The 23,635-nt window shown below is 40.2% G+C and overlaps 1 protein-coding gene across 4 annotated transcripts; it reads left to right on the forward strand.

Annotated features, from left to right (window-relative positions):
• The first annotated feature begins 1,915 nt into the window (after window positions 1-1,915).
• Window positions 1,916-21,270, forward strand: Dad1 (dolichyl-diphosphooligosaccharide--protein glycosyltransferase subunit). 4 transcript variants are annotated; one of them, XR_002010161.2, is made up of 4 exons: window positions 1,916-2,270; window positions 5,665-5,796; window positions 15,461-15,682; window positions 21,032-21,270. XR_002010161.2 is itself a non-coding variant. In XM_019060348.2 (3 exons), exons 1-2 carry the CDS (start codon window positions 2,063-2,065, stop codon window positions 5,793-5,795), a joined length of 339 nt encoding a protein of 112 aa, XP_018915893.1. In that variant the 5' UTR covers window positions 1,921-2,062; the 3' UTR covers window position 5,796; window positions 21,032-21,270. The 4 variants fall into 4 exon arrangements, 1 of the variants encoding a protein (XP_018915893.1); XR_002010160.2 differs by having other exon boundaries at window positions 15,503-15,682; XR_002010159.2 differs by having other exon boundaries at window positions 1,917-2,270; window positions 15,486-15,682.
• The last annotated feature ends 2,365 nt before the right edge of the window (window positions 21,271-23,635 follow it).

Raw genomic sequence — 23,635 nt, forward strand, 5'->3', positions numbered from 1 at the left:
TCCACGAGAAATTTTCTTTCTTTCAAACTATAGAAAATTGAGGAAAATTGCGAGCCAATCAAAAGCCGGGGAAGGCTGGTGGCACCGATGCGAACGATGCACTGATGCTCCGCGGTCAGAGTTGTGCGCAGTGTTCCCAGGCGTACGGATATTTCCGTGCCGCGCCAAGGTAGATTTACACAGGTATGGAAAAGTTGAAAATTTCCCATGAGCCTCAGTACGTGTCACATGACCTCGTGACGTAGGTTAAGGGGCCCGTTTTTTAATTAAATTACAATCAAATTAACATTCAAACGGTTGTGCGTTTAAACTCTAAAATTAATATTGCATAACAAAAATTATGCAAAAAATCCCACAAAATTTTGACAAACGGTAAACCGAACATAATAAATCAAAATAATCAAAACATCCAAAATGGCTGACGTTAAGGGGCCGCTGGAGAGCCAATCAGAGGCCAGTTGTTTAGTTCTGTCCATACCTGTGTAAATCTACCTTGGTGCCGCGCGGACATTCCCTATACCCGCGCGGACAGCGTACGGACAAAAACCTTATGGGAAAATTTTTCCCTATCTTATTTTGTCCGTACGCTCGCCCGGCCCTGTCCGTGCGTGTGTTTATCCGCTTTTCTTTGCAATATTTATTACTTTTGCGTAAGTTATTGATACAATGATGTTTAGTATGAAAGCCGGGTATCGTTTGGGAACAAATTAGATACTTTTTGCATTAATTATATTGTATTCTTATCAAAATTCAGTCATTTCATTTATGTCCGTGCGCCCGGCCCGGCCCAGTCCGTGCATCTGTTAATCCGCTTTTCTTTGCAATATTTATTACTTTTGCGTAAGTTATTGATACAATTATGTTTAGTATGAAAGCCGGGTATCGTCCGGGAACAAATTAGATACTTTTTGCATTAATTATATTGTATTCTTATCAAAATTCAGTCATTTCATTTAATGTCTGTACGCTCGCCCGGCGCAGTCCGTGCGTCTGTTAATCCGCTTTTCTTTGCATTATTTATTACTTTTGCGTAAGTTATTGATACAACTATGTTTAGTATGAAAGCCGGGTATCGTTCGGGAACAAATTAGATACTTTTTGCATTAATTATATTGTATTCTTATCATAATTCAGCCATTTCATTTAAGGTCCGTCCCTGTTTTCTGTATTGTTGTGCATTTGTGTTTGATCACTCTGACATTTTTTCTTACTTTTTTTCTCAATTTCGCCAATGTTATTGATAGAAGGAAGCCACGAATAAATTTCAGGTATCATACAGGACCTGATTTAGTACTTTTTGCATTAATTTATGTGTTATTCAATTCAGTTCAATGGGTTAGGAATTATGAATTTCATGAAAAGTCAGCTCCTATCTTTTGAATTTTTGCTTTTTGATGTAGGTACCTATAATTGTTCCGATTATTTTTTCCTGCCAATGCTTTCTAGAGGACATAGGTACTTGAATGTCGCTATTCAAGCATGATTTGGACATAGGTAGCTACAACAGTTCGTTCGGCAGCATTCAAAAATCACTGTTCCTGTAGGTATTTTTCAATAGAGAACAAATCAACATCATTCCTTGAAATTTTCTCAGAATTTGCTTCGCACAGAGAGGAAAAATCATGGAAGTTCTTATAAGAATTGATGTTTAGTAATTCTTCATTTGAGAAATAAAGTATAAGTATTTAAAAATCGCGGGAGGCGATTCACGGAGCACGGAGCGGCACGGACATACACGAGCCCATCCGGAGAGCGTACGGACCTTTCAAGATAGGAGCACCTGGGAACACTGGTTGTGCGCAAGTTTTTTTACAAACGGACCTTCAGAGCTTTTGTTCCCGTTTGTGACACTGAGAAGGCCTAAAATACGGGAACCAATCAGAAATGGATTCACATTGTCTTGACTCTCAGTATAAAGGGACTTCTAGTTGACACGTCCGTCCATTCCATCCATTTTCATTTTTCACTTGTCCGGTCCATCCATACATAGAACAAGTCCGGTCGTCGTTTTGGATTTTATATCATCCTGTTTCCTTATATTGGAGTGATTAATTTAGCCAGTATGACACAGTTAAATGTTGTGCTAAAAAAGTTTTACGATGAATATTCAAAGAATACGCCAATTAAACTCAAGATCATTGATGCATATCTGTTTTACATTCTACTTACAGGAGTTTTTCAATTCACCTACTGTTGTTTAGTGGGAACTTTTCCCTTCAATTCTTTCCTTAGTGGTTTCATCTCCTGTGTTAGTTGCTTTGTTTTAGGTGGTAAGTCAGCTTTCCTACTACAGACTTTGACTTTAATTGTGTAACATATATTACGAGTATGACTCCTCTCGAGCCTCAAAAGAATGAAGTAGAGTACGAGTATTTATGGCTATTTCTATCTTTTAGTATAGGAAAGTAGGGTACTGTAATAAGTGCCCATCTCTTGCACAAACTAGGCCCACTGGTAACCCCCCAAAGAATGTCGGCCTGGCATTCTTTGAGAGGCAACAGTTACCGATGAGCCAGTTTTTGGGCTCTAGTTTATACTTGGGATGGACGCCATGGAGAGAGTATGGCCACTAAGTGTCATGGGTAGGGATGTCGATACTCGGGAAAGTATCGATACTCGGTATCGATACTGGTATTGACTCTAAGCATCGATACTTACTGGTATCCAGCATCGGGCTGAAGTATCGATACTTTTTAGGTATCGATATCATCGATACTTTTCCTGAATTATACCGTAATTCGGAGTGTGCGTATGTCTGTCGGCCGTGAAATTCCACCGGATTTACGCCTATCTCCAAACCGCCCTATTCGCGTGCTTAGTCAACTATTTTGAGCCCTTTGCTACAGTCATCCAACCAAGCTTTTAACATTTTTAACGAAAGTAATCATCTTGAGAAACTTGATTACTCCGTCCTTTGTCACAGTCCATAGTGAAGGTGAAATAGAAGGGAGAGAAGTTTTTAAAAAAGAAAAAGAGGCCTTCTTCATGGCCAAGTTAGATTAAGTATCGATACCATCGATATTGGGGTCTGAGGATCGATACCACATGGTATCGATATCTTTGAGTATCGATGCCAAGTATCGATGAGTATCGATCAAAAGTATCAATACTTTGGAAGTATCGGTTAAGTATCGACATCCCTAGTCATGGGGACTCGCAGGAAGAAAAAAATGGCAGCGACTCAAGGTGGGAGCTGATGAAGGAGGTTGTTGCCAACCTACTAACAAGGAGAACTTCCCAAACTGCTGCCTCTGATCAGACTGATAATTTTGTACAAACTCTTCGGATGAATCCAAACCCCCTTTTTGTGTTTTTACCAATGCGCCCTGGAAACACCCTGAATATATTCCGAAAAGTCTGATTTTGAGGGGGTGTGGATAGTGCGTGCGGGACAACCAGTGTGCGCTGGAATGGCAGTTCAAGAGGAAGCAGCTCTCCTTTGCCTCACCCAGCCCTCGCGGCAGGCACTGCTCATGCACCCTTGAAACTGGACTTTTCAGAAATTTTTAGGGTGTTTCCAGGGCGCATTGGAAAAAATGCGGGTTTAATGGATTCATCCAAAGAGTTTGTACGAATTTTTCACACCGATTGGAGGTGGCAGCTTGAGAAGTTCCCCTTGTAAGCTTACAATGGTTGCCAAATGGTTGAAATTTGAGATATATCGACTGTACCCAGAATACATTGCACAGAAGCTAAATATCCACAGCATGAGCCATCCCTAAATTACATAATATTCAATTTGCGATTTTTTTATTACCCCCGCCCCCTGTAAGTAACACCCCTCAAGAAATTACGTAATGTTTGCCCAGCCCCCCTCCCACCCCATTTCGATAAAAATTATCCAAATATCACCTTAAACTTACTGAACTAATAGGTGTTCCTAATTGGGGGAGGCTACAAATCTTTCTCTTCATCGCAAGGACCTTTTTCCTTTTTAAACACATTTTTTATTTTCAAGATTCTTCAAATCTTCTAATGGCGACCGCCAAAAAATTCTACAGAAACTTGAAAAAATATCATTTACAATTTTTCGAATACGTAATGCTCTAAACCAATTCCTACTTACCTAGTATTCATGGTCATTGGTTTGAGATTAAATGTTCGTAACTGCGGAGAACTCACAGGATTTTATATAGAGGACTTGTTGATTATTTTACTTGAGAAAGTGAATTTTTTCCGGGCGCGGAATTTTCAATTTTGGGCAAGTTTTATGTAGAGGAACTAATTTATTCGGCAGAATCATACATTTTAAATGAAGGGAAAATTATTAAACGTATTTGAACATATGCAATAAGGGCAGGTGAGGGTGAAAATGGATGCAACCCGCCAAATGTAGCCCGGCGGCTTCCCTTTGTTCTCTGCAGGTTATTTACACACTCTCACTCAATTTCTCAAATGTCTAGGAATGCTAAGTAGGAATTGGCTCAACCTAACTAGCGTAAACAAACATAAATATTGCAAACATCCAAAGAAAGTTGATTTTTTTACTTGAGAAAGTGAATTTATTCCGAGCGAGGAATTTTCAGTTGAATATTTTTGCAAGTTTTATCGAAAGGAACAAAGCAATTCGGCAGAATCACATTTTAAATGAAGGAAAAGATTAATAAATGTACGTTAATATATGGTAAAAGGGTAGGTAAGGGTGAAAACGGATGCAACCTGCCATACGTAGCCCGGTGGTTTTCTGCAGCTATTAATAAAACACTCTCACATGATTTCTTGAATAGCTGGGAATGCTAAGCAGAAATTGTCTACCCCCCCTCCCACCCACCCATGTAACGCCACCTACCGTTAAGAAAGACTGCCATCCTCCCTCTTGAAGCATTACATAATATAGGGGCCCCTTAGTTCCATAGAGAGGTTAAAAAGTCTGCAGAATTGAATCAGTGAGTTCGAAAACACACCAACTCGGGTTTTTTTCGATTTTCACTTTTTTACGGTTTAGTAACACTTATGGATAGAAGCATCTGCACGCTAAAGAAAATTTCGAAATTGCAATTGGAAGTGCTCGAAACAGTGATGGGAAAAGGGAAAAATGGAAGTATTTCATTGGAAATACCAATTTTTAGCCATTTCAAGGGAAACGGGTGACCATCCGATTTTCCGGTTTTCTTTTTTCGGTTCGGTATACCTTGTACCAACAAGTCGTATAAATATTCAAGCGTTATTCAGGTCAAAAAATATAAATTTTTCAGGGCAGACTATGAAAAATCAGCATCTGAAAGTCGGTGAGAACGAAAACACACCAACTCGGAAATTTTTAAACGCTTAATTCTCTGATATCAAACATTGTGTATCGATTTCAACTTGGTGCTTTACAAAGTCTCTAAGTACTTGTCCTTTGGCACCAAAAAGGTTTTTCTTAAGCTAACTTCTTCGCCAGCTGTGCAGTTTTAGGTGTTTCCTGAACAATTTTTTTTTCCCGAGTTGGTGTGTTTTCGAACTCGCTGATTCAATTACAAGTGGTTGATGTGGGAATCCCTATTTTTAGGATAAATATTCATTTTACTAAGTTTTTATTAATTATTTGACAGAAAAAATGTATGGCTAGTTAAGTTCAAAACAAGTCATAAATTTTGCTCTGTCAGAATGTGGCTCATTTCCTTCTTTCTAAGCTCAGTCTGTATGACCCAACCAAAATCTTTTAGGAGCTTTGTGTTTCAGTGTGTTTGAGGTTGCAAGTTAATCCTGTCAATAAGTCAGAATTCAACACCATCAGTCCAGAAAGAGGCTTTGCTGACTTTATATTTGCTCACATCATTTTACACATAGTGGTCATGAATTTCATCGGCTAAGGTACGTGTGTGTAGAGACAGTCATCCCACCTCATTTCTGTTTTTTTTGCCTGTGGATCCTCACACGTCTTTTACCTTCCAGTATTATCAGCACACTTGTGATCAAAGCCACAATTTTCATTTTCATATTTATAATGAGGAAGGAACTGATTGATATAAGGGACTAAGAGATAATGGAGGTATTAGGGAGGAGAAGGGGAAGTTTAGAGTTGAAGTATAATGATACCAGGGAAATGGATAATATGTTGTTCTTTAAGGGAATGAGAGATTACACGTTGTTTGATTGTAAGAAATGGGAGGACCTGCTACTGGGTGTGTTTAGAAATAGGCTAGGGAATGAAGTGATGCAAAGAGAGAACTGGGGTAATGGAGAACTCCTATCCAGGTGCTACAGGCGGAAGGAGTTCAGCTTGTAGGTAGTAGAAAATTAGGGACTGTACTTTTTCTTCCTTTCCCAGGAATAAGATGAAAAGGCTATTAGGATTAAAGGCTAGAGAAAAGGTTAGGCTTGAAAAGATGTAGACAGGTGGGATTAGCCCTCACAGGCTACTTGGGAAAAAAAAAAAAAAAAAAAAAAAAAAAAAACCACTTTGTATGAGATTGATAGGAAATCTCACGTGCCTAGTTATGTCCTGTTTTATCTATTTTGACGGTGTAAGTCGGCAATCACATAACTCGGTTTGCGATGTTGCAGACTTCCTGTCATAATTTATTTTTAAACGGAAAACTACTCAATGGCAATTCTTTATAACTACCGAGATTTTTCTTTTCTTTGTGAAGCAAATTCTGCAAAAACTTCGAGGTATGATGTCAATTTGTCCTCCTTTAGAAAAATAACATAGAGGTGGAGAATTTCGGGCACCGCCAACAAGACATGTGATTGCCGAATCGCAAGGTATTATCATACAGTAGACTCTCGATTATCCAACACAATGTGGTGGTCGTGTGACGGGAGTAAAGAACAGGGTTCTGTTGGGCTTGTGTATGTTTGGAGATTGTTGTCAGAGCACTCGAGTGTCACTGATTGCAGTAGTGGTTACCGGGTCCGCCACAAGAGGGAAATACGGGGTTCCTGGTATTGATACGTGGGTGAATTCAAATAAGGGTCAAATTCCAGGTTCTATTTCCTCCCAAAATTTTTTTCTGAATTTTTGGGCAAACCAAACTTTATTTTGACTATCATTAGGTGTAGACTTAGGAAATATAGCTCGTCGAGCTTAATAGTTGGGCTTAAACCCGAATTTCCACCGTCAAGTGTATCACTTCCCAAAATTTGCCGTAATTTTGCCTGATTTCCTAAATTTTCATCTCAGAGGTGACATATAATACTTTTAATTAAAAATTGAACACAATTGTCATAAAATCATCGTCGGGCACTAAATTAAAGCATAATTGAAAACATGTAACCCTTTCATATCTTGCAGAACCAAAAAAATTAAGAAAAAATTCATCCGTCATGAAAGATATCTGGAGCTTATTCCGCTTGTCTTTTAGACAGTTCCGTCTGTTTATCAAAATGCGCACTGTTTTCGTTTCACACGAGAAGAAGCTTTTATTTCTTGGAATATTGCAGTACAAAATGGATTAAAAACACCGAATTTTAAAACTTCGAGTGGGCGTGTACCCGCTGAAGTGGTGATAAAGCCAGGAAAAGTTTGAGGACTTACATTAACATAACAATTACACCGGTCAACTTTTTTTTTTTTATTTTTGATTTTCTGAAGATTTACCAATGGTTTCGGAGTAGATTTTTGGCGCTGATTCTGAAGAACAACTCCATTTACCTGTATCAATGCGATTTATCCTGGGAAAGTTCGGAATTTTTCCGGAGAAATCGGAATTTTCCTTAAAAATCTAGCTTTTCCAGAAGAGTCAATTTTCCGGGAGAATCTATGCACAATGGACAAAACACAGGAATTTTTCGATTTCCTAGCCTAAGATACATAGGAAACCCTATTGCTCCCCTATTAAAATTTCCTTTTTTTTCCTTTTACCAAGGTTTTCCGGTCCAGTTTCATTAAAATCAATTAATTAGTCACCGAGATAGTGTTTTAAGCCACGGCCACTATCTTAGATTTTCGAATCTCGGATATTTGACTAAAATTCGAGTTTCCCATTCAAAAATACCCGCGGGTACCAAGTTTCACTTTAATCGACTGATTAGGTGCTGAGATAGCATTTTAGGCCACGTCCGCCATCTTGGATTTTCGAATTTTGAAAATTCGACTAAAAATTCGAGTTTCCCATCCAAAAATACCCCCGGATACCAAGTTTTGCGTTAATCGATTGATTAGGCGCTGAGATAGCATTTTAGGCTATGTCCGCCATCTTGGATTTTCGAATTTTGAAAATTCGACTAAAAATTCGAGTTCCTCATTGAAAAATATACCTCTGTATACCAAGTTCCACTTAAATCGGTCGAAAAGAGCGTCTACAGGGCTTAAACAAACAAGTCCCAGTTGATTAGGCGCTGCGATAGCATTTTAGGCTATGTCCGCCATCTTGGATTTTCGAATTTTCAAAATTCGACTGAAAATTCGAGTTCCCCATTGAAAAATACCCCCGGGTACCAAGTTTCACTTAAATCGGTAGAAAAGAGCGCCTACAGGGCTTAAACAAGCAAGTCTCAGTTGTAACAGTTTTCCACTCTGTCCCACTAAACTGGGACAGCATGGGACAGGATGGAAACATATGGGACAGGATGGAACGGGACAAGATGGAACGGGACAGGATGGAATAAGCTGTTTTTTAAGCTTATCTCTAACAGTAAAGACAATTTTGGTGTTTTTTTTCACGGAATATTTAGTAGCACGTCCTAGAGGATCGGAATTAGAGAAAATTTTCCCTAACGCACACTTCGAAAGTATTTTACGAGCTGATATTAGTGTGTGTGTGTATGCTTGACGCCCTGTTAGTTATCATGTATAGCATTCTGTTTGGCATCATTAATGGCGTTAATCTTGCACAAAAATTTGCGAATTTCAGAATTTTTGCCATCTACGACGTGTGAACTATTCAATCAAAACAAAAAAAGTCGTTTTTGGAAAAACCTCAACGTTACGGCAATCATTTAGAGCTTATTACATCGTTGCCACGTCTCTCCTGGCTGTTGCTGACTGTTGCTCGGGACAATGATTCTAGCGCGTGAAAAAGTTATTGATGGAGCAAAAAATAAATTGACATATTTTTTTTCTCAAATTCAAAAGCATTACCTATCATCTCCGATAAAGTTTTCTTAAATAATCACTCTAGTTATGCTGCAACATCGATTTAAAGTCAAGAACCAGGCACGGGGGACACGCAAATTTGGGACAAATGTAGGCAATTTGCACATTCAAAGTTCTCCTAAATTTTTATTTCAGTCCAAATAAAGTGGGAAATAGCATGTAATAGTCAACAATAGTGTGGAAAATGAGAAAAAAATTTGATCTGCCTATGTTTCTCAGATTATGACGATTAAAACAGGTCGGGACACCAAATTAGACGCTTATTTGAACTCACCCACCTGTGCCACACCATTTTGAATTAATATGTTACCCTCGTAAGAAATAGGGAAAAAATTCCCCTTAAAAATTTCGCAAATGTGAATAAATTTTTAAAAACACACTGAGACACTGAAGAATTTTTCTTAGTACTTTGGAGATTGCTACCAATCTTCAAGATTTTTAGTATACTGGGTGTCCAGAAGTTAACGTACTTAACTTTCAGAATCGATTATTTGGTTCAAAATATGAATTCTTTTTCCTATAAGTACACATATACCTGAAAACGCTTCATAAGTGAGCTATGCGCTTCCTTTGCTATGCGCTAAGTATGTTTTCTTCTCGCTAATCGTTGCAGTGAAAATTGCCTACCCAGCAAAAAGTTTCGGAAATCTAAAATTTTTTCAAAGCTGTTTCTGAAAAAGTTTGTCTCCTCTGCTTGATATTTCGGGCCCCATCACGTTTCGTAATCCAAATATCATCTGTCAAAAAAGTTCTCGCAATTTTAAAATTCGGGAATGCTTGTAATGTCATTTTTTCCTAGACGTACGTCCTTGAAAACACAAAAAATGAACAGTACGCTAAGAAATACCCCCATTCACAAAGTTTCATTTACTTACTACAAAATAACGAGGAGTTTTATCAATTTGAAAGAAAAAAAATAGCAACTTTGGAAGTGTGTAGCTATCTTATGAAGTGTCTTGGGCATATGTGCACTAGTCATATTTTAAGCTGAAAAATTGATTCTGAAAGGAAAGTACATTAACTTCCAGATACCCTGTAGAATCTTAATCTTAATCTTTAATCACTGAATTTCATTTTCTTCCGTCATCAACAGCTTTGCACTTTTAAAAGCAAAGAAAGCTCAAATCATAGTTTGGATATGAATGAACTTCTTTCCTTAAATTAATGAGCATTTGTTTGCTTTATCTTTATTCTAATTTTAATAAATTTCATGATATTAAAAATTATTTTTCTGGTGATAAGGGGACAGGAGGACTGGACCTTAAAATCGTTACCAGGGCCCGAGATGAGATGAGATGAGGCGGGCCTGGTGTATACGCTACTTGACCACTGACCTTGTGTGCTTCGAACTTCCCCTCAAAGTAAAAAAGCCCATCAGCATGCAAGAGAGTGCCCAGCCAAATGATTCAATACAAGCTTGCTTGATAAGTTGCTTCCGGTCCCTCCTACAAGCTTTTGTGGGGTGATTCCCTTAGCCTGACAGGATTCTCGTCGAGCAACCCCCTTCGGACAAGTCATGGGTCCCTCTTTCCTCACTACGTTGGAGAGGTCTTCTCATACCTTCACCCGTAGTATCCCAAATGTATCTGGTATTCCATGGAATTTCTGATTTATTGCAGCGCATGGTCCCATACCATGACAGTCGGAGATGCAAGAATATGGTAACCACCAGGAAAAACTAAAGAAATGCTGTTCTAGGCTCTGCTCAAAACCAGGCAACGCAAGCTTTGCCAATTTTCTATCTTATGTTTAAAACCCAGTCATTGAATCGTACGTATTTATGCTTGAAGGAATATGATGCATGCAAACCCTGTGCTCATAGTTTCTTTCAGCGTAAGTACGGTTCAATTGAAAATAAAACACTTACAGCCATACACACATACAAATTTTACCCCAAAAAGTGGGTTTCATTGTGTCTTCTCTGGAAATGCAACGTTCCAGTGGTGAAAAAATTGTATTGGACGATTGAAAGTCTACAGGACTTAATGTTTATGTATGTGTTACGGGCCGATCCCGATTTTGGGCCGATTACGATTCGCCTGGGCCGATCAAAATCTGCCCGGGCGAATCGGATCGACTCGGGCCGATTTGATAGTCCGAGAGCCAGACGACTTTGAGTGACAAACTCGGGATACATGTTTTGACCCCCTAAATCGATAGCCTTGCATGCACCGAAACGGAAAATTTTTGTCTGCCGCCCTCTAGCCTGTGCCATCACCCTCATCTAGGCCCTCAAAGTGGTCCAAAAAACACCATCTGGTGACAAACTCCTGACGCTCGGCAGACAAGTCTATTATTAAAGATCATACCCAGGGTGACTAGGAAAACTTTGTCTGCCGCCTTCTAGCCTGTGCCATCACCCTCATCTAGGCCCTCAAAGTGGTCCAAAAAACACCATCTGGTGACAAACTCCTGACGCTCAGCAGACAAGTCTATTATTAAAGATCATACCCAGGGTGACTAGAAAAACTTTGTCTGCCGCCTTCTAGCCTGTGCCATCACCCTCATCTAGGCCCTCAAAGTGGTCCAAAAAACACCATCTGGTGACAAACTCCTGACGCCTAGTGTGGTTGCAGATGTACTCCTGTGAGCAGCTTGTGTAATAAAGTTTGAATGATACATCATTCTCTTCGTTTTTTTGTGTAGAATCCGATTTTCGATGTTGTCAAGTCCAAAAATGATGCTGGTGCCCCCAATTCAAGATGGCGCCCAAAATAGCCGCCCCGGGGGTCAAAATTTCAAAATTTGAGAATATTGTCGAGTTTGGTATCCATTTATATGTAATTTTGGTCGTAGAATTCATATCTGGTGTCAAAAAATAATTTCAACCCCTTAGGGTCCGTCAAATCCAAGATGGCGGCCAAAATTTCAACTTTAATGATAATTACCCAAGATGCACCTTTCACTGTCGAATGACGTGTCTTCATTTATGTTAATTAGGTCAGAAAACCTGCAAGGGAGGTCTACAATGCCACTGCACCCTATGGAGGGCCAGGGTTCACCCCCTCCTACCCCCAATATGGCCGCCGCGGAGGGCATAAATAGTGACATTCTCTCAGAACGTCATAGTAGGTGTCCATTCCTATGTAATTTGAGGCGTAAATTCCAAATTTCAAGTCATAAATCGCAAATGTGAGACTTGCAATGGCTTATACCCTATATGGGGCCAGGGGAACCCCCTCAACCCCCTCTTCTTTCTAATATGGCTGCCATGGGGGGCATAAGTAGTGAAATTCTCTCAGGACGTCATGTGAGGTGTCGATTCATAACATTGGGACCATATACGTTTTCAGATCCCAGAAATCGTCCAGAATTAAGAAAACACATAACTTCCAAGGGAAATTATGAACTTGATTTATCGACTTTTTTCACCCTGAAATGTCCGCTATTCCAATATTCGCCCACATAGGAACAGTGAAATTCTCTCAAAGCGGCATGGTAGGTGTCGATTTGTTTTTAATCTGAGGCGTGGATTTCGAATCACAAGTCAAAACATGTAAATATCCCATAGTGACGAAAATACTTATATATGGCAACCGCTTTGGCCTACATTTTGGACTAAAAATGCTGCTTGGGTTCATTTTTGTCGAAAGAGCTGGAAATGAATTGGTGATTTTAATGGTAATTGACAAATTTCACGCGTATTCTTTTTCTATGTACGCAAAGGACTCAGATGGGCGTCTGTTTTTTTCATTTTTAAAAATTCCCAAAAAAATATAATTTTTTTGCCGACGAAGTATGTATCTGCATTCAGAGTTCCTATGTTATTGTTTATGAACGCACTCAGTTTAATTGCAATTAAAACAACTGGATAATTGAGTGCTTTTTGTAGCGCAGGGTTTCGTCTCCTAGTAGAAGCGACACCTACAGTTTCCTGCGTTATCTGCAACAAAACGCACGCTCCTGCTAGAAGAAAATCGATTACAAAAAGAACCATCTATTATCCAGTTATCTAATAATGAAAGAACCAGAAACCAATATGAATCCTCTGTGTACATTTGAAAAAGAACACCGGTGAAATATGTCAATCACCATTAAATTATCCGATTCATTTCCAGCTCTTTCGACATAACTGAACCCAACCCAAGATGCATTCTTTATTCCAAGATGGAGGCCAGAGCGATTGCCATGCTTAAGTGTTTTTGTCACTTTGAGATATTGACGATTTCTGACTTAAAATTCGGAATCTACGCCTCAACTTACATGAGAATCGACACCTCACATGCCGCTTTGAGAGAATTTCACTGCAACTATGTCCCCCCGGCGGCCGTTTTGAAGAGGGTACGGGGCTGCTCCTGGCCCCGCGTAGGGTGAAATGGCCTCAACTTACATGAGAATCGACACCTCACATGCCGCTTTGAGAGAATTTCACTGCAACTATGTCCCCCCGGCGGCCGTTTTGAAGAGGGTACGGGGTTGCTCCTGGCCCCCCGTAGGGGTAATGGCATTCCAGACCTCTAATTTGCGATTTCCGACTTGGAATTCCGAATCTACACCTCTATTTACATTAGAATCGACACCTCACATGCCGCTTTGAGAGAATTTCACTGCAACTATGCCCCCCCCCCCGGCGACCGTTTTGAAGAGGGTAGGGGGCTGCTCCTGGCCCCGCGTAGGGTGAAATGGCATTCCAGACCTCTAATTTGCGATTTTCAACTTGGAATTCGGAATATAAGCCTCTACTTACATAAGAATCGACACCTCACATGACGTCTTGAGAGAATTTCACTACTTATGCCCCCCATGGCAGCCATATTAGAAAGAAGAGGGGGTTGAGGGGGTTCCCCTGGCCCCATATAGGGTATAAGCCATTGCAAGTCTCACATTTGCGATTTATGACTTGAAATTTGGAATTTACGCCTCAAATTACATAGGAATGGACACCTACTATGACGTTCTGAGAGAATGTCACTATTTATGCCCTCCGCGGCGGCCATATTGGGGGTAGGAGGGGGTGAACCCTGGCCCTCCATAGGGTGCAGTGGCATTGTAGACCTCCCTTGTAGGTTTTCTGACCTAATTAACATAAATGGAGACACGTCATTCGACAGTGAAAGGTGCATCTTGGGTAATTATCATTAAAGTTGAAATTTTGGCCGCCATCTTGGATTTGACGGACCCTAAGGGGTTGAAATTATTTTTTGACACCAGATATGAATTCTACGACCAAAATTACATATAAATGGATACCAAACTCGACAATATTCTCAAATTTTGAAATTTTGACCCCCGGGGCGGCTATTTTGGGCGCCATCTTGAATTGGGGGCACCAGCATCATTTTTGGACTTGACAACATCGAAAATCGGATTCTACACAAAAAAACGAAGAGAATGATGTATCATTCAAACTTTATTACACAAGCTGCTCACAGGAGTACATCTGCAACCACACTAGGCGTCAGGAGTTTGTCACCAGATGGTGTTTTTTGGACCACTTTGAGGGCCTAGATGAGGGTGATGGCACAGGCTAGAAGGCGGCAGACAAAGTTTTTCTAGTCACCCTGGGTATGATCTTTAATAATAGACTTGTCTGCTGAGCGTCAGGAGTTTGTCACCAGATGGTGTTTTTTGGACCACTTTGAGGGCCTAGATGAGGGTGATGGCACAGGCTAGAAGGCGGCAGACAAAGTTTTCCTAGTCACCCTGGGTATGATCTTTAAAAGTAGACTTGTCTGCCGAGCGTCAGGAGTTTGTCACCAGATGGTGTTTTTTGGACCACTTTGAGGGCCTAGATGAGGGTGATGGCACAGGCTAGAGGGCGGCAGACAAAAATTTTCCGTTTCGGTGCATGCAAGGCTATCGATTTAGGGGGTCAAAACATGTATCCCGAGTTTGTCACTCAAAGTCGTCTGGCTCTCTGACTATGAATAGGACCTCGATGAGTTACGCTAATCGGAATAAGCCCAGTCCGAATTGGGCCGTTTGGAAACCGAATTTTAAAGAAGCGGAAGCGAACTGAAATTAAGGACATTAATTGTCAGCATTGGCAGTCCGAATTGGGCCAATTGAGAATCTACTCTACTTGTAAACCAGATTTGCAGCGCCAAAACCGGCACCGCGTCTCGATGCTGATTATTAGGTCCGTGCACACTGGTGTTATCAGATGTTGCACTTTGTTTTGGTTCACTCAAAATGGCAACACTGCTGGTGATATTTCCACTTCCACATCAAGGCAGTTGAACGGGCACGCTGCAGATAAACGAAAGGCTATTGAAAACTTGGAAAAGCAGGCGAAAAAAATGCTTAAAAGCAGCGAACGTAAATTTTTACCCCTTGAAGTAGGCGCCAACGTCACGGTACAATTTCCGGACGTTGACCGCGCAAAAGAAGACGTAAGGAACGTTATAGGGATTATCTTAAAAGTAACTGACCATAATTTGTGCAAAGTTGGAACGAAAAATGGCATATTGAAGCCTCTTTATTCCCGCAATCAACTAGGAAACTGCACATCAATTTGTTTAAGAGTTGAAGACGTTCCAGCTGGCGAGGAGATGTCACTACGTTCCGTGAGTCGTGAAAACTCCAGTTTTGAAGGCCATGGATTTGTCAAGTGTAACTGTCAAGGAGGCTGCGGAACAAATAGGTGCTCTTGCAGGAAGAATGGAAGACTTAGTTCATCTAAATGCCACAATTCATCTGCCTGCACCAACAAATAACGAGGTCAGCTGGCTCTTTTTTCTTTTAATTTCTTTTCCTCTTTTGTCCCTAATATTCTTAATTCCAGTTCGCTTGCGCTTCTTTAAAATTCGATTTCCAAACGGCCCAATTCGGACTGGGCCGATTCCGATCGGCCTGTAACATCTGCACTAACTCAACCCCGTAGAAAAAAAGTATCTCAGACCGAGTTGCGCTCATTTAAAATACATGTCTCATTCCGAATGTATTCCAATTCAGCCCAATTATTCTGGATTGTGCCTGGATAGCAAGAATTTGTTTGTTAGTTTTTTTTTTAAATAGTCACTCGAAATTACTATTTTACCTAAGTTTACAGTTTTTCTCCTCACTTTTTTTTTATGGCAGCAATCTGGAGAAAAGTTCACTCGAAAATGCGAAAAATTAGGAAAGCCAATGACGGGGTCAGAACCGCAGACTCTCAAGATTCGAGACTGCACGTCACAAACTCACGATCCGTATGACGGCGAAATCCGTAGTGGAAGCATACACCGCCGCATCATAAGGCTGAAATAAAATTCACAAACCTAAATAGTGGTTAATTTTTTATTTTAATTATGAAAGTGAATCTTTAGCGGTGCGTAGCGAGACATTTTTCCGCGCAGGGGGCGCATCCTTTGTGTGTGATTTTTTGGCTCACCCCGTTAGAGTCATGAAAATTTAAGGAAGATCTGTTAAAATGAAAGAGTCTTAATTTCTAGCTGTATCATTTTTCTTCCTTTCCGCACCAAAAAAGATATGAAATGTAATTTCTAGAGCTCTGCAACTTGATTCCAGAAAAGAGCTGGGTTAAGCTGCATGACCTTAATGCGAGCTATCACGAGTGATCTCTCTTAGCAGTTGCTCATATCTTTCCCACCGTGAACTGTCTCGCTCACTCTCACAGGCATCCCATAAGAGATACTGAAATCTCATTTTAGTTCTTATACACCGTTTTAGTGTTATGTCACATTTCGAGTTATTTCGCGATTTCAGGCCTGGTGCCCCAACTGGGATTCGGTTAGTTCGATCTACATGGGGATTCCCATACGGACAGGATGGAAAGTGAAATTTCAAAAGGCTTGAATAAATTTCACAAAATTTGAAATTTATTTATTTTTTTCAGAATTATTAACGGAACCTTTGGAGATCAGGAAGCGTTTCAAATGGTCTTCCTGTTGATGCGGCAGTATTATGCTACCCTGTTCAGGTGCTATACACGAAGGGGGGCGGGGGACACAAAGGAGAGTTTAGGGGGGAAAGGCCCCAACCCAACCCAGAGAGTATGGAAGGTTAAAGGCCCGACTCAATGCTAAGTAATTGAAACAGAAGCCTTCACTGGCAACGTACGCAACTACTATTCCATAGGGAAAAAAAATGAGGTGTTTGCATTCCGGGCATCTTGGAATTTTTTGATGACGTAGGTCGGTACAGCGACGTTTATAATCGATTTTCTTGGAAATGGTGTAATTTATGGAAAAAAGTCATTCTACTCAAAGTGCTTGAAATTATATCATGAGTTGATCTAAGCAAAAAAATGGGACATTACAGGCCGTTTTTCATACTTCGAATTCCGGATTTCGCTGGCCAGGTTGTACCGACCTACGTCAGAGGGTAAACAAACCTCAAGATGCCAACACCTCCTTTTTTTCTCTATGCTACTATTCTCTATTATTTTCCAGAGACTAGCGGCGGGTATGTTGCTGCCAGACCACCTCCACGTAGGCAATATTTTATACATCGTCCGTCCGCAACTCTCGCTTGGCCACTCAGCGCAGTAGTATGGAAATCCCGCTCGCCGCGCACTCTCGCACCAACGTACGCAACTTCTTGCTCACGGCTCAACTTCTGTTTCAATTCTTCCCTAGTCGGGCCTCTAACCTTCCATACTCTCTGACCTAACCTCAAAACAAAACGAAAACATTTGCAACATGTGAATATTTTAGGCTTGGGGTGAAAAATTTCACAATCTAGAATCACTGTTTCTAAGCGTTTCTCGGCCTCCTGAATGCACCCTCCAAAGTTTAAAACAATTTCGTGAAATTTCCGACACAAAGCTAAGTTTAAGCTCTAAGTTTTCTGAGTTTGTCAGGAAAGGAAATCTACACTATCTTTACGTTAGTAAGATTCTGTTCATTGAAAAGATCAGAGTGAACAACTGAATACTATTATAAGATCGAAGTTTTATACTATTATAAGCTCGAAGTTTTCTGATTTCGCCAGAAAAGGAAATCAACACTATCTTTACGTTTGTAAGATTCTCTGGTCATTGAAAATATTTCAGAGTGAACAACTGAATAAGCTCGAAGTTTTATACCACTTTAAGCTCGAGGTTTTCTGATTTCGTCAGTAAAGGAAATTAACACTACCTTTACGTTTGTAAGATTCTCTGTTCATTGAAAATATTTCAGAGTGAACAAGTGAATACTATTTTAAGCTCGAGGTTTTCTAATGTCATCAAAACCGAGACTGACGAGTTTTCCACTCGGAGCCAAATCTACAGTTTCCATACCGAGCGAAAAGAAACTGTAAAGTCATAATTTACCTCAGTAAATATACTAGTATTCGTTCCCCACCAATTCGGTTACACTCGGACAAACTGTGTCGTCATAATTTAGTTCAAAGTAAATATAATAGTAGTAAAAGTATTAACATAGGCTGACCTGTAATCGCGCATGTACATAACATAAAATAAAATGTCTGCCCTTCCATTGTCCGAATATGCGATTAAGCGAATGAGCTTTGAAGAATGCGTGTTCGTGACTTTGTACGAAGTACCTTTCATGCTGGAAATCGGTCTCAACGCGCAACTTGTTGCGTCATTGTATTTGCAAGTAGACCCAATTCATCACAGCAGGCGCACCCGCGTGTGTGATTACGCGTGCGTGCGCACGCTAGAAGCGATTCTGAAAACTCTCGAATACAAATGGCGCGACAAACCCGCGCCGCGTTTTATCGGTGCTTTATGACTGATTTTTATAATTGGGCTCAAACACATGTGTGCAGCAAAAATCTCAGTTCGTTGTATGTAGAAACCGAATTGCTGCTATTCGACTGGTGAGTACGGGTCTGGACGCGAGTCATAACAGTTTGATCGATGGTGAGGATTTCGTATAAATAGTATGCATTCTCTTCTCAGTATCGTAAAGAAGAAATTGTGAACGATAAAATAATTCTCATCACTTTCATCATCGTTGTTGTTGGAGTGAATGCCACAGTGGTGGAAAACTCATCCGAAACAAACATCAAAATGTGCCCGTTCTATCCGGAAATCAAATGCGCACCCTCTACCTTGACGGATGTTCTTCTATTCATCTTCAGTTTACTGGCGCTCATTTGTTCCACTCCGTACCTGTACTCCAACTACCTATCATCCGACTGCAAGTTCCGTTTCAACAGGATGTCCCGTGAGAATAACAATCGGAAAGTCGATGACATAAGTGTTGATTTAAAGTTCGGAGAAGGAGAAGGGATCGATGTTAGTGGTTGACAACCCTAGCGTTTTTAGAACGCGGACGTTTTTTAAACGCGGACGTTTTCTGAAAGCGTACGTTTCTTAAACGCGGAGTTTTCTAAACGCAAACGTTTTTTAAACGTTACCAGTAAATATCCCCCCCCCCCAAAAAAAAAAATAAAATAAAAACTTTTGATTCATCAAACTGAACATTGCAACATCCAATCCCAATTGCTCATCCCAAAATCCAAGGTCCGATACACATCTCTAAGTGCACACCGCCACGCCACTAAAAATTGAAATTCCCGAATCAGACCCTACTCCCCAGTCAGAACCAGACCCATCCCGGAGGATATGGTCTATGGATGCCGAAAATTTTACATGGGCAAATTTTTTGCACAATCTGACAACAATGTACGGAAAATAAGTTTAATTTCTTGCACCATCTGGCAACACTGTAAAACTCGATGTTGCAAATTTTCACCGATATGTAAATTATTTATTCATGTGCACCGTCCGGCAACGTTGTCGCATAACCTACGAGTTGAAGGGGCGACATACACCATTGCATAACCCGCAGGGGCTACATACACCATTGCATAACCCGGAAAATGAAGAGGCAACATACATTACTTTTTACAGCGTTGCCATATAGTACATTACCCGCCCCACAACACCCTAATTAAATATTTATTATTGTGCACCGTCCGGCAACGCTGTTGGATATTTTACTATGTTCAAGTACTCCTTTTTCGCACTACTTTATTTCTCTGAGGAGACGATTTTTCGCGCGATTTCACCTTGCGCTTGTTTTTCTTGTACCCGAATCTGTGGGAATCGACCATTCGCAGGCAAATCCCTCCGGAGTTAAATTGATCCATTCAGCTGTACGTATCCAAGTTTATCCTTAGGTATTCATCCAGAAACATTCTTCAGCAACTGAGGAAAAACAGAGGTTTTTAAGTAATTGATAACCTGAAATAGTCTTTTAAGTGGGTTGCTCTTTCAATCAGGTACACCTAGTTCGAGCCGATTTTTTCATAATGATTTTCGAGAACCATTTTACAATTTTAAGAACTGTTAGTTTCTTCAATGAAACCATGAAAAAATATGGGTACCTTTAACATTTGGCAATACTTAATTGTGAGGAATTAAAATCAGCACATTTTCCCATTTTAGGTAATTGGTGTAAATATCCACACTAACTTTCACAACCTTACAACCAGGATCTGTTCCGAGATAATGCTGAAGGACCAGCACTTTTTCTCACACGAGAAATCCACGTCCAATTGCGGAATCTAGTGACTTTGCATTGTTGCTAGAGAGTGCTGAAAAATCAGCTATTTTCTAATTTAAAATATTGAAATATCCACTTTATATTGCACAATTGCACATCCTGGCAATATTGCACTGTCTTAGATGGGGCTAAAAAATACGCTCTTTTCTTTCATCAAAATCCTTTTAAGTATTTACACTATATCGCACAACCTGGAAACTGCTTAATATGCCCACCTAGAAAATGCGTTTTAAAGACCAAATCGCTGGTAACGCGCTCAGAAAGCTTGATCTGTCTGTGCGTTTTGAGCTTCCCTTAACTTTGATTTTTACGCTCAGCCAAAAAAATCTGTGTGAAACTCTACTCCCGGTACCCTGCGTAAAACGAGAATAAGAAATGAAGAAATAAATAAATAAAAAAAAGCTGCGGTCGTAAATTGACGACCTCCGGCAAACTAAGGTTTGTCTTATATAATATAATAAATTAATAAATGGTCGGTTGCAGCCGTCTAAGATAAACCAAGAAGCAATTATAAAAGAGGTACTAGTTTATTTTTTAGCAGCTATAGTTTTCATTTTTAATAGCTAACTGAAAATACCTATTAATTTTTTTTTCTTTTTCTTTTCAGATTCATTTCATGGTTTGGCTCCGGCACCGGTGATGTGCAGTTGATTCTCCTTTTCATCAATTAACTAACAGAGTTTATTTTGTTAGGAGACTCCTGGTTTCCTCTTTGCCTGTTCTAACATTCCATCATGTAAAGAACACATTGGTAATGCCTAAGTGTAGCACTCCAATCCAATACTTTTGTACCATATTGTTACTGTCTCTTAGTTCGAATAAATCTTTGAATCTGGAAAGGTGCAATGCCGAGTGAAGAGTATTTCTCTTTTAAAACTAAAGGTTATATTTTGAGCCTATACAGGGTTATCCAAAAGTCACCTACCACCCCTGTAACTTTTTATCTAATTGAGATAGAAGTTTGAAACTTTCGCAATGTTCCTCGGCCTAAAGTAGCAACTTTTTGGCCCCCAAAATTTGGGGGGGGCGGCCCCCCCTAACTTTTTTTTCAAATAGCAACCCCCTTTTTGTGATACCTCATTCGGAAGATCATATAAAAGAAAATTTTTGGCGCAAACCGCAGGTCAAAATGTTGATTTTTGACAAAATGGCGGCCGGTCAGAGTTCAAAATGGCGGAAATTTGGCATCTCCGTTTTTTATCGGCGGATTGGTCTGAAACGCAGAATCCGAGGGTTTTTCGGGACGAGAAAAACGATTCACTGAAACTGCAATTAAGTCTACAAGGCTCTCATCCCTTAAATTAAATGAGTTGTCCAATCTTGAGGACCATTGCAGTTGCCAATAGTTTAAGCCTGCAAAATGTGGTCAATTTTATGGTCAATAAATACTCAGTAAGGTAAGAAAACTTAATTCCAGTAGCTGCTCCTCACCAGCGTGAGTTTTGGGTTGCCTCGCCGTATCTACCCGGTTTGGGGAGGGTGAGACTTGTTTCTTGCACAGGTCCGCTTGCATAGGTGACAAACTACTCATGATTTAATTTTTTTTAGTTAGATTGACAAGGCGCCAAATTCAGTGTGTACTTTTTTACAATTGTGCTTTTACAGGGTTATCAAAAAGTCATCTACCACCTCTGTAACTTTTTATCTAATTGAGATAGAAGTTTGAAACTTTGGCAATGTTCCTCGGCCTAAAGTAGCAACTTTTTAGTCCCCCAAAATTTTTTTGGGGGGGGGCGGCCCCCCCTAACTTTTTTTTTTCAAATAGCAGCCCCCCTTTTGTGATACCTTATTCGAAAGATCTTAAAAAAGAAAATTTTTGGCGCAAACCGCAGGTCAAAATGTTGATTTTTGACAAAATGGCGGCCGGTCAGAGTTCAAAATGGCGGAAATTTGGCATCTCCGTTTTTTATCGGCGGATTGGTCTGATACTCAGAACTCTCGGGTTTGGGTTTTTCGGGACGAGAAAAACGATTCTGGCATTAGTTTTCCAGAAATTTCAGTCCTTTTCAAAATGGCGGCGGTTAAAATGACAGCTTAGAGCGGGAAGTGGATATTTAGGCTGCTTATCGTGGAATTTGTAAGAGACTTGGTATCCGGGGGTATTTCGGCACGAGAAGAACGAATCTTTCATTCTAAAAACTTTAAAATCGCGGCAAAAATGCGAATGGCGACGGTGGATGCGGATTTTCCGTTATTTTTCCGCCACCATTTTGACGATATTCAGTGTTTCAAAAATCTAATGAAAGCCAAAAACCACCAGAGTATTGACTTTTGGGCAAATCCATCGGAAAGTAGCTGTGATATGAGAAGGAGGACACTGTATAGGGTATTTAGATAGGATATTTTATATCAATTTTCAGCTATTTTATACCTTATTTTATAGCTTTTTGGATACATTTTAAATTGCTATCTCGATAAGTATGAAAAAGAATATTTCGGCTACTAGGTTTATTTCGGAATTATGATTTTTCAAAGTTGGCGCGGCGGAGTCCGCATTTGCGAGGCAGCGCTCCGGAGAGTAGACCGAATTATCTGACCGGAGAGTATGAGAATTTTCACCTACATTCTTAGATCGGGATACTCGAGTGTGGCGAGGATCGAGCAGTTTAGCTGGTCGTAGCCGATGGGTTCAAACTTAGAGACCTTTCACAAAAATTGTTCGTTTATGCGGAATGCGAAAACCTAGTCTTTAGTGTAAAATAAGGTTTCAAACCCAAATTTCGGAAACCCACATTTAGTTAGTTCCGCATCGTTTATGCCGTGATTTGAACCTTGGTTTTAAACTCAGGTTTCGATTGAAGTCAGGTTCAGAGCCTCGCATAAACATAGCTATTGTGTTCACACCCACGCCGAGCCTGGGGGACGGACCCCCTTGTCATCGTGTTCTGCTGGTTGACGAAAAATTGTCTCAGTTTTTGAGTCAAGAAAATTTCTTTTACACAAAGAATTTACTAAGTAGTGGTCCAAGTAGTGAGTGGTCCATTAAGCTGGGGAACCGAAGGGTTCGAGAGTTATGGATGATTTAAGTTTCAACCAAACGCGGGGCAACTTATTTTCCGTGCGCCAAAATATGGTTCCAAAGCAAGATTCGGGTGTTATTGAATGCTCAAATCATGCAAAATAAGTTTGTAAGGATTCTTAGGGGTCGCTGAATTTTGAAATCACAGATACTTCCAGAAAATTCACTTGTTTAAAATTACAGCTCTGTAGC

The sequence above is a fragment of the Bemisia tabaci genome, chromosome 1, assembly GCF_918797505.1.
Source record: "Bemisia tabaci chromosome 1, PGI_BMITA_v3".
Classification (NCBI taxonomy): Eukaryota; Metazoa; Arthropoda; class Insecta; order Hemiptera; family Aleyrodidae; genus Bemisia; species Bemisia tabaci.

What these genes read in the sequence shown, in the direction of transcription:
- Dad1 (XM_019060348.2), top strand. Translation starts at nt 2,063, where the DNA reads ATGACACAGTTAAATGTTGTGCTAAAAAAGTTTTACGATGAATATTCA. An exon ending in TAGTTGCTTTGTTTTAGGTG is followed by an intron (nt 2,271 to 5,664) that starts GTAAGTCAGCTT and finishes TTTGTGTTTCAG; the next exon opens with TGTGTTTGAGGTTGCAAGTT.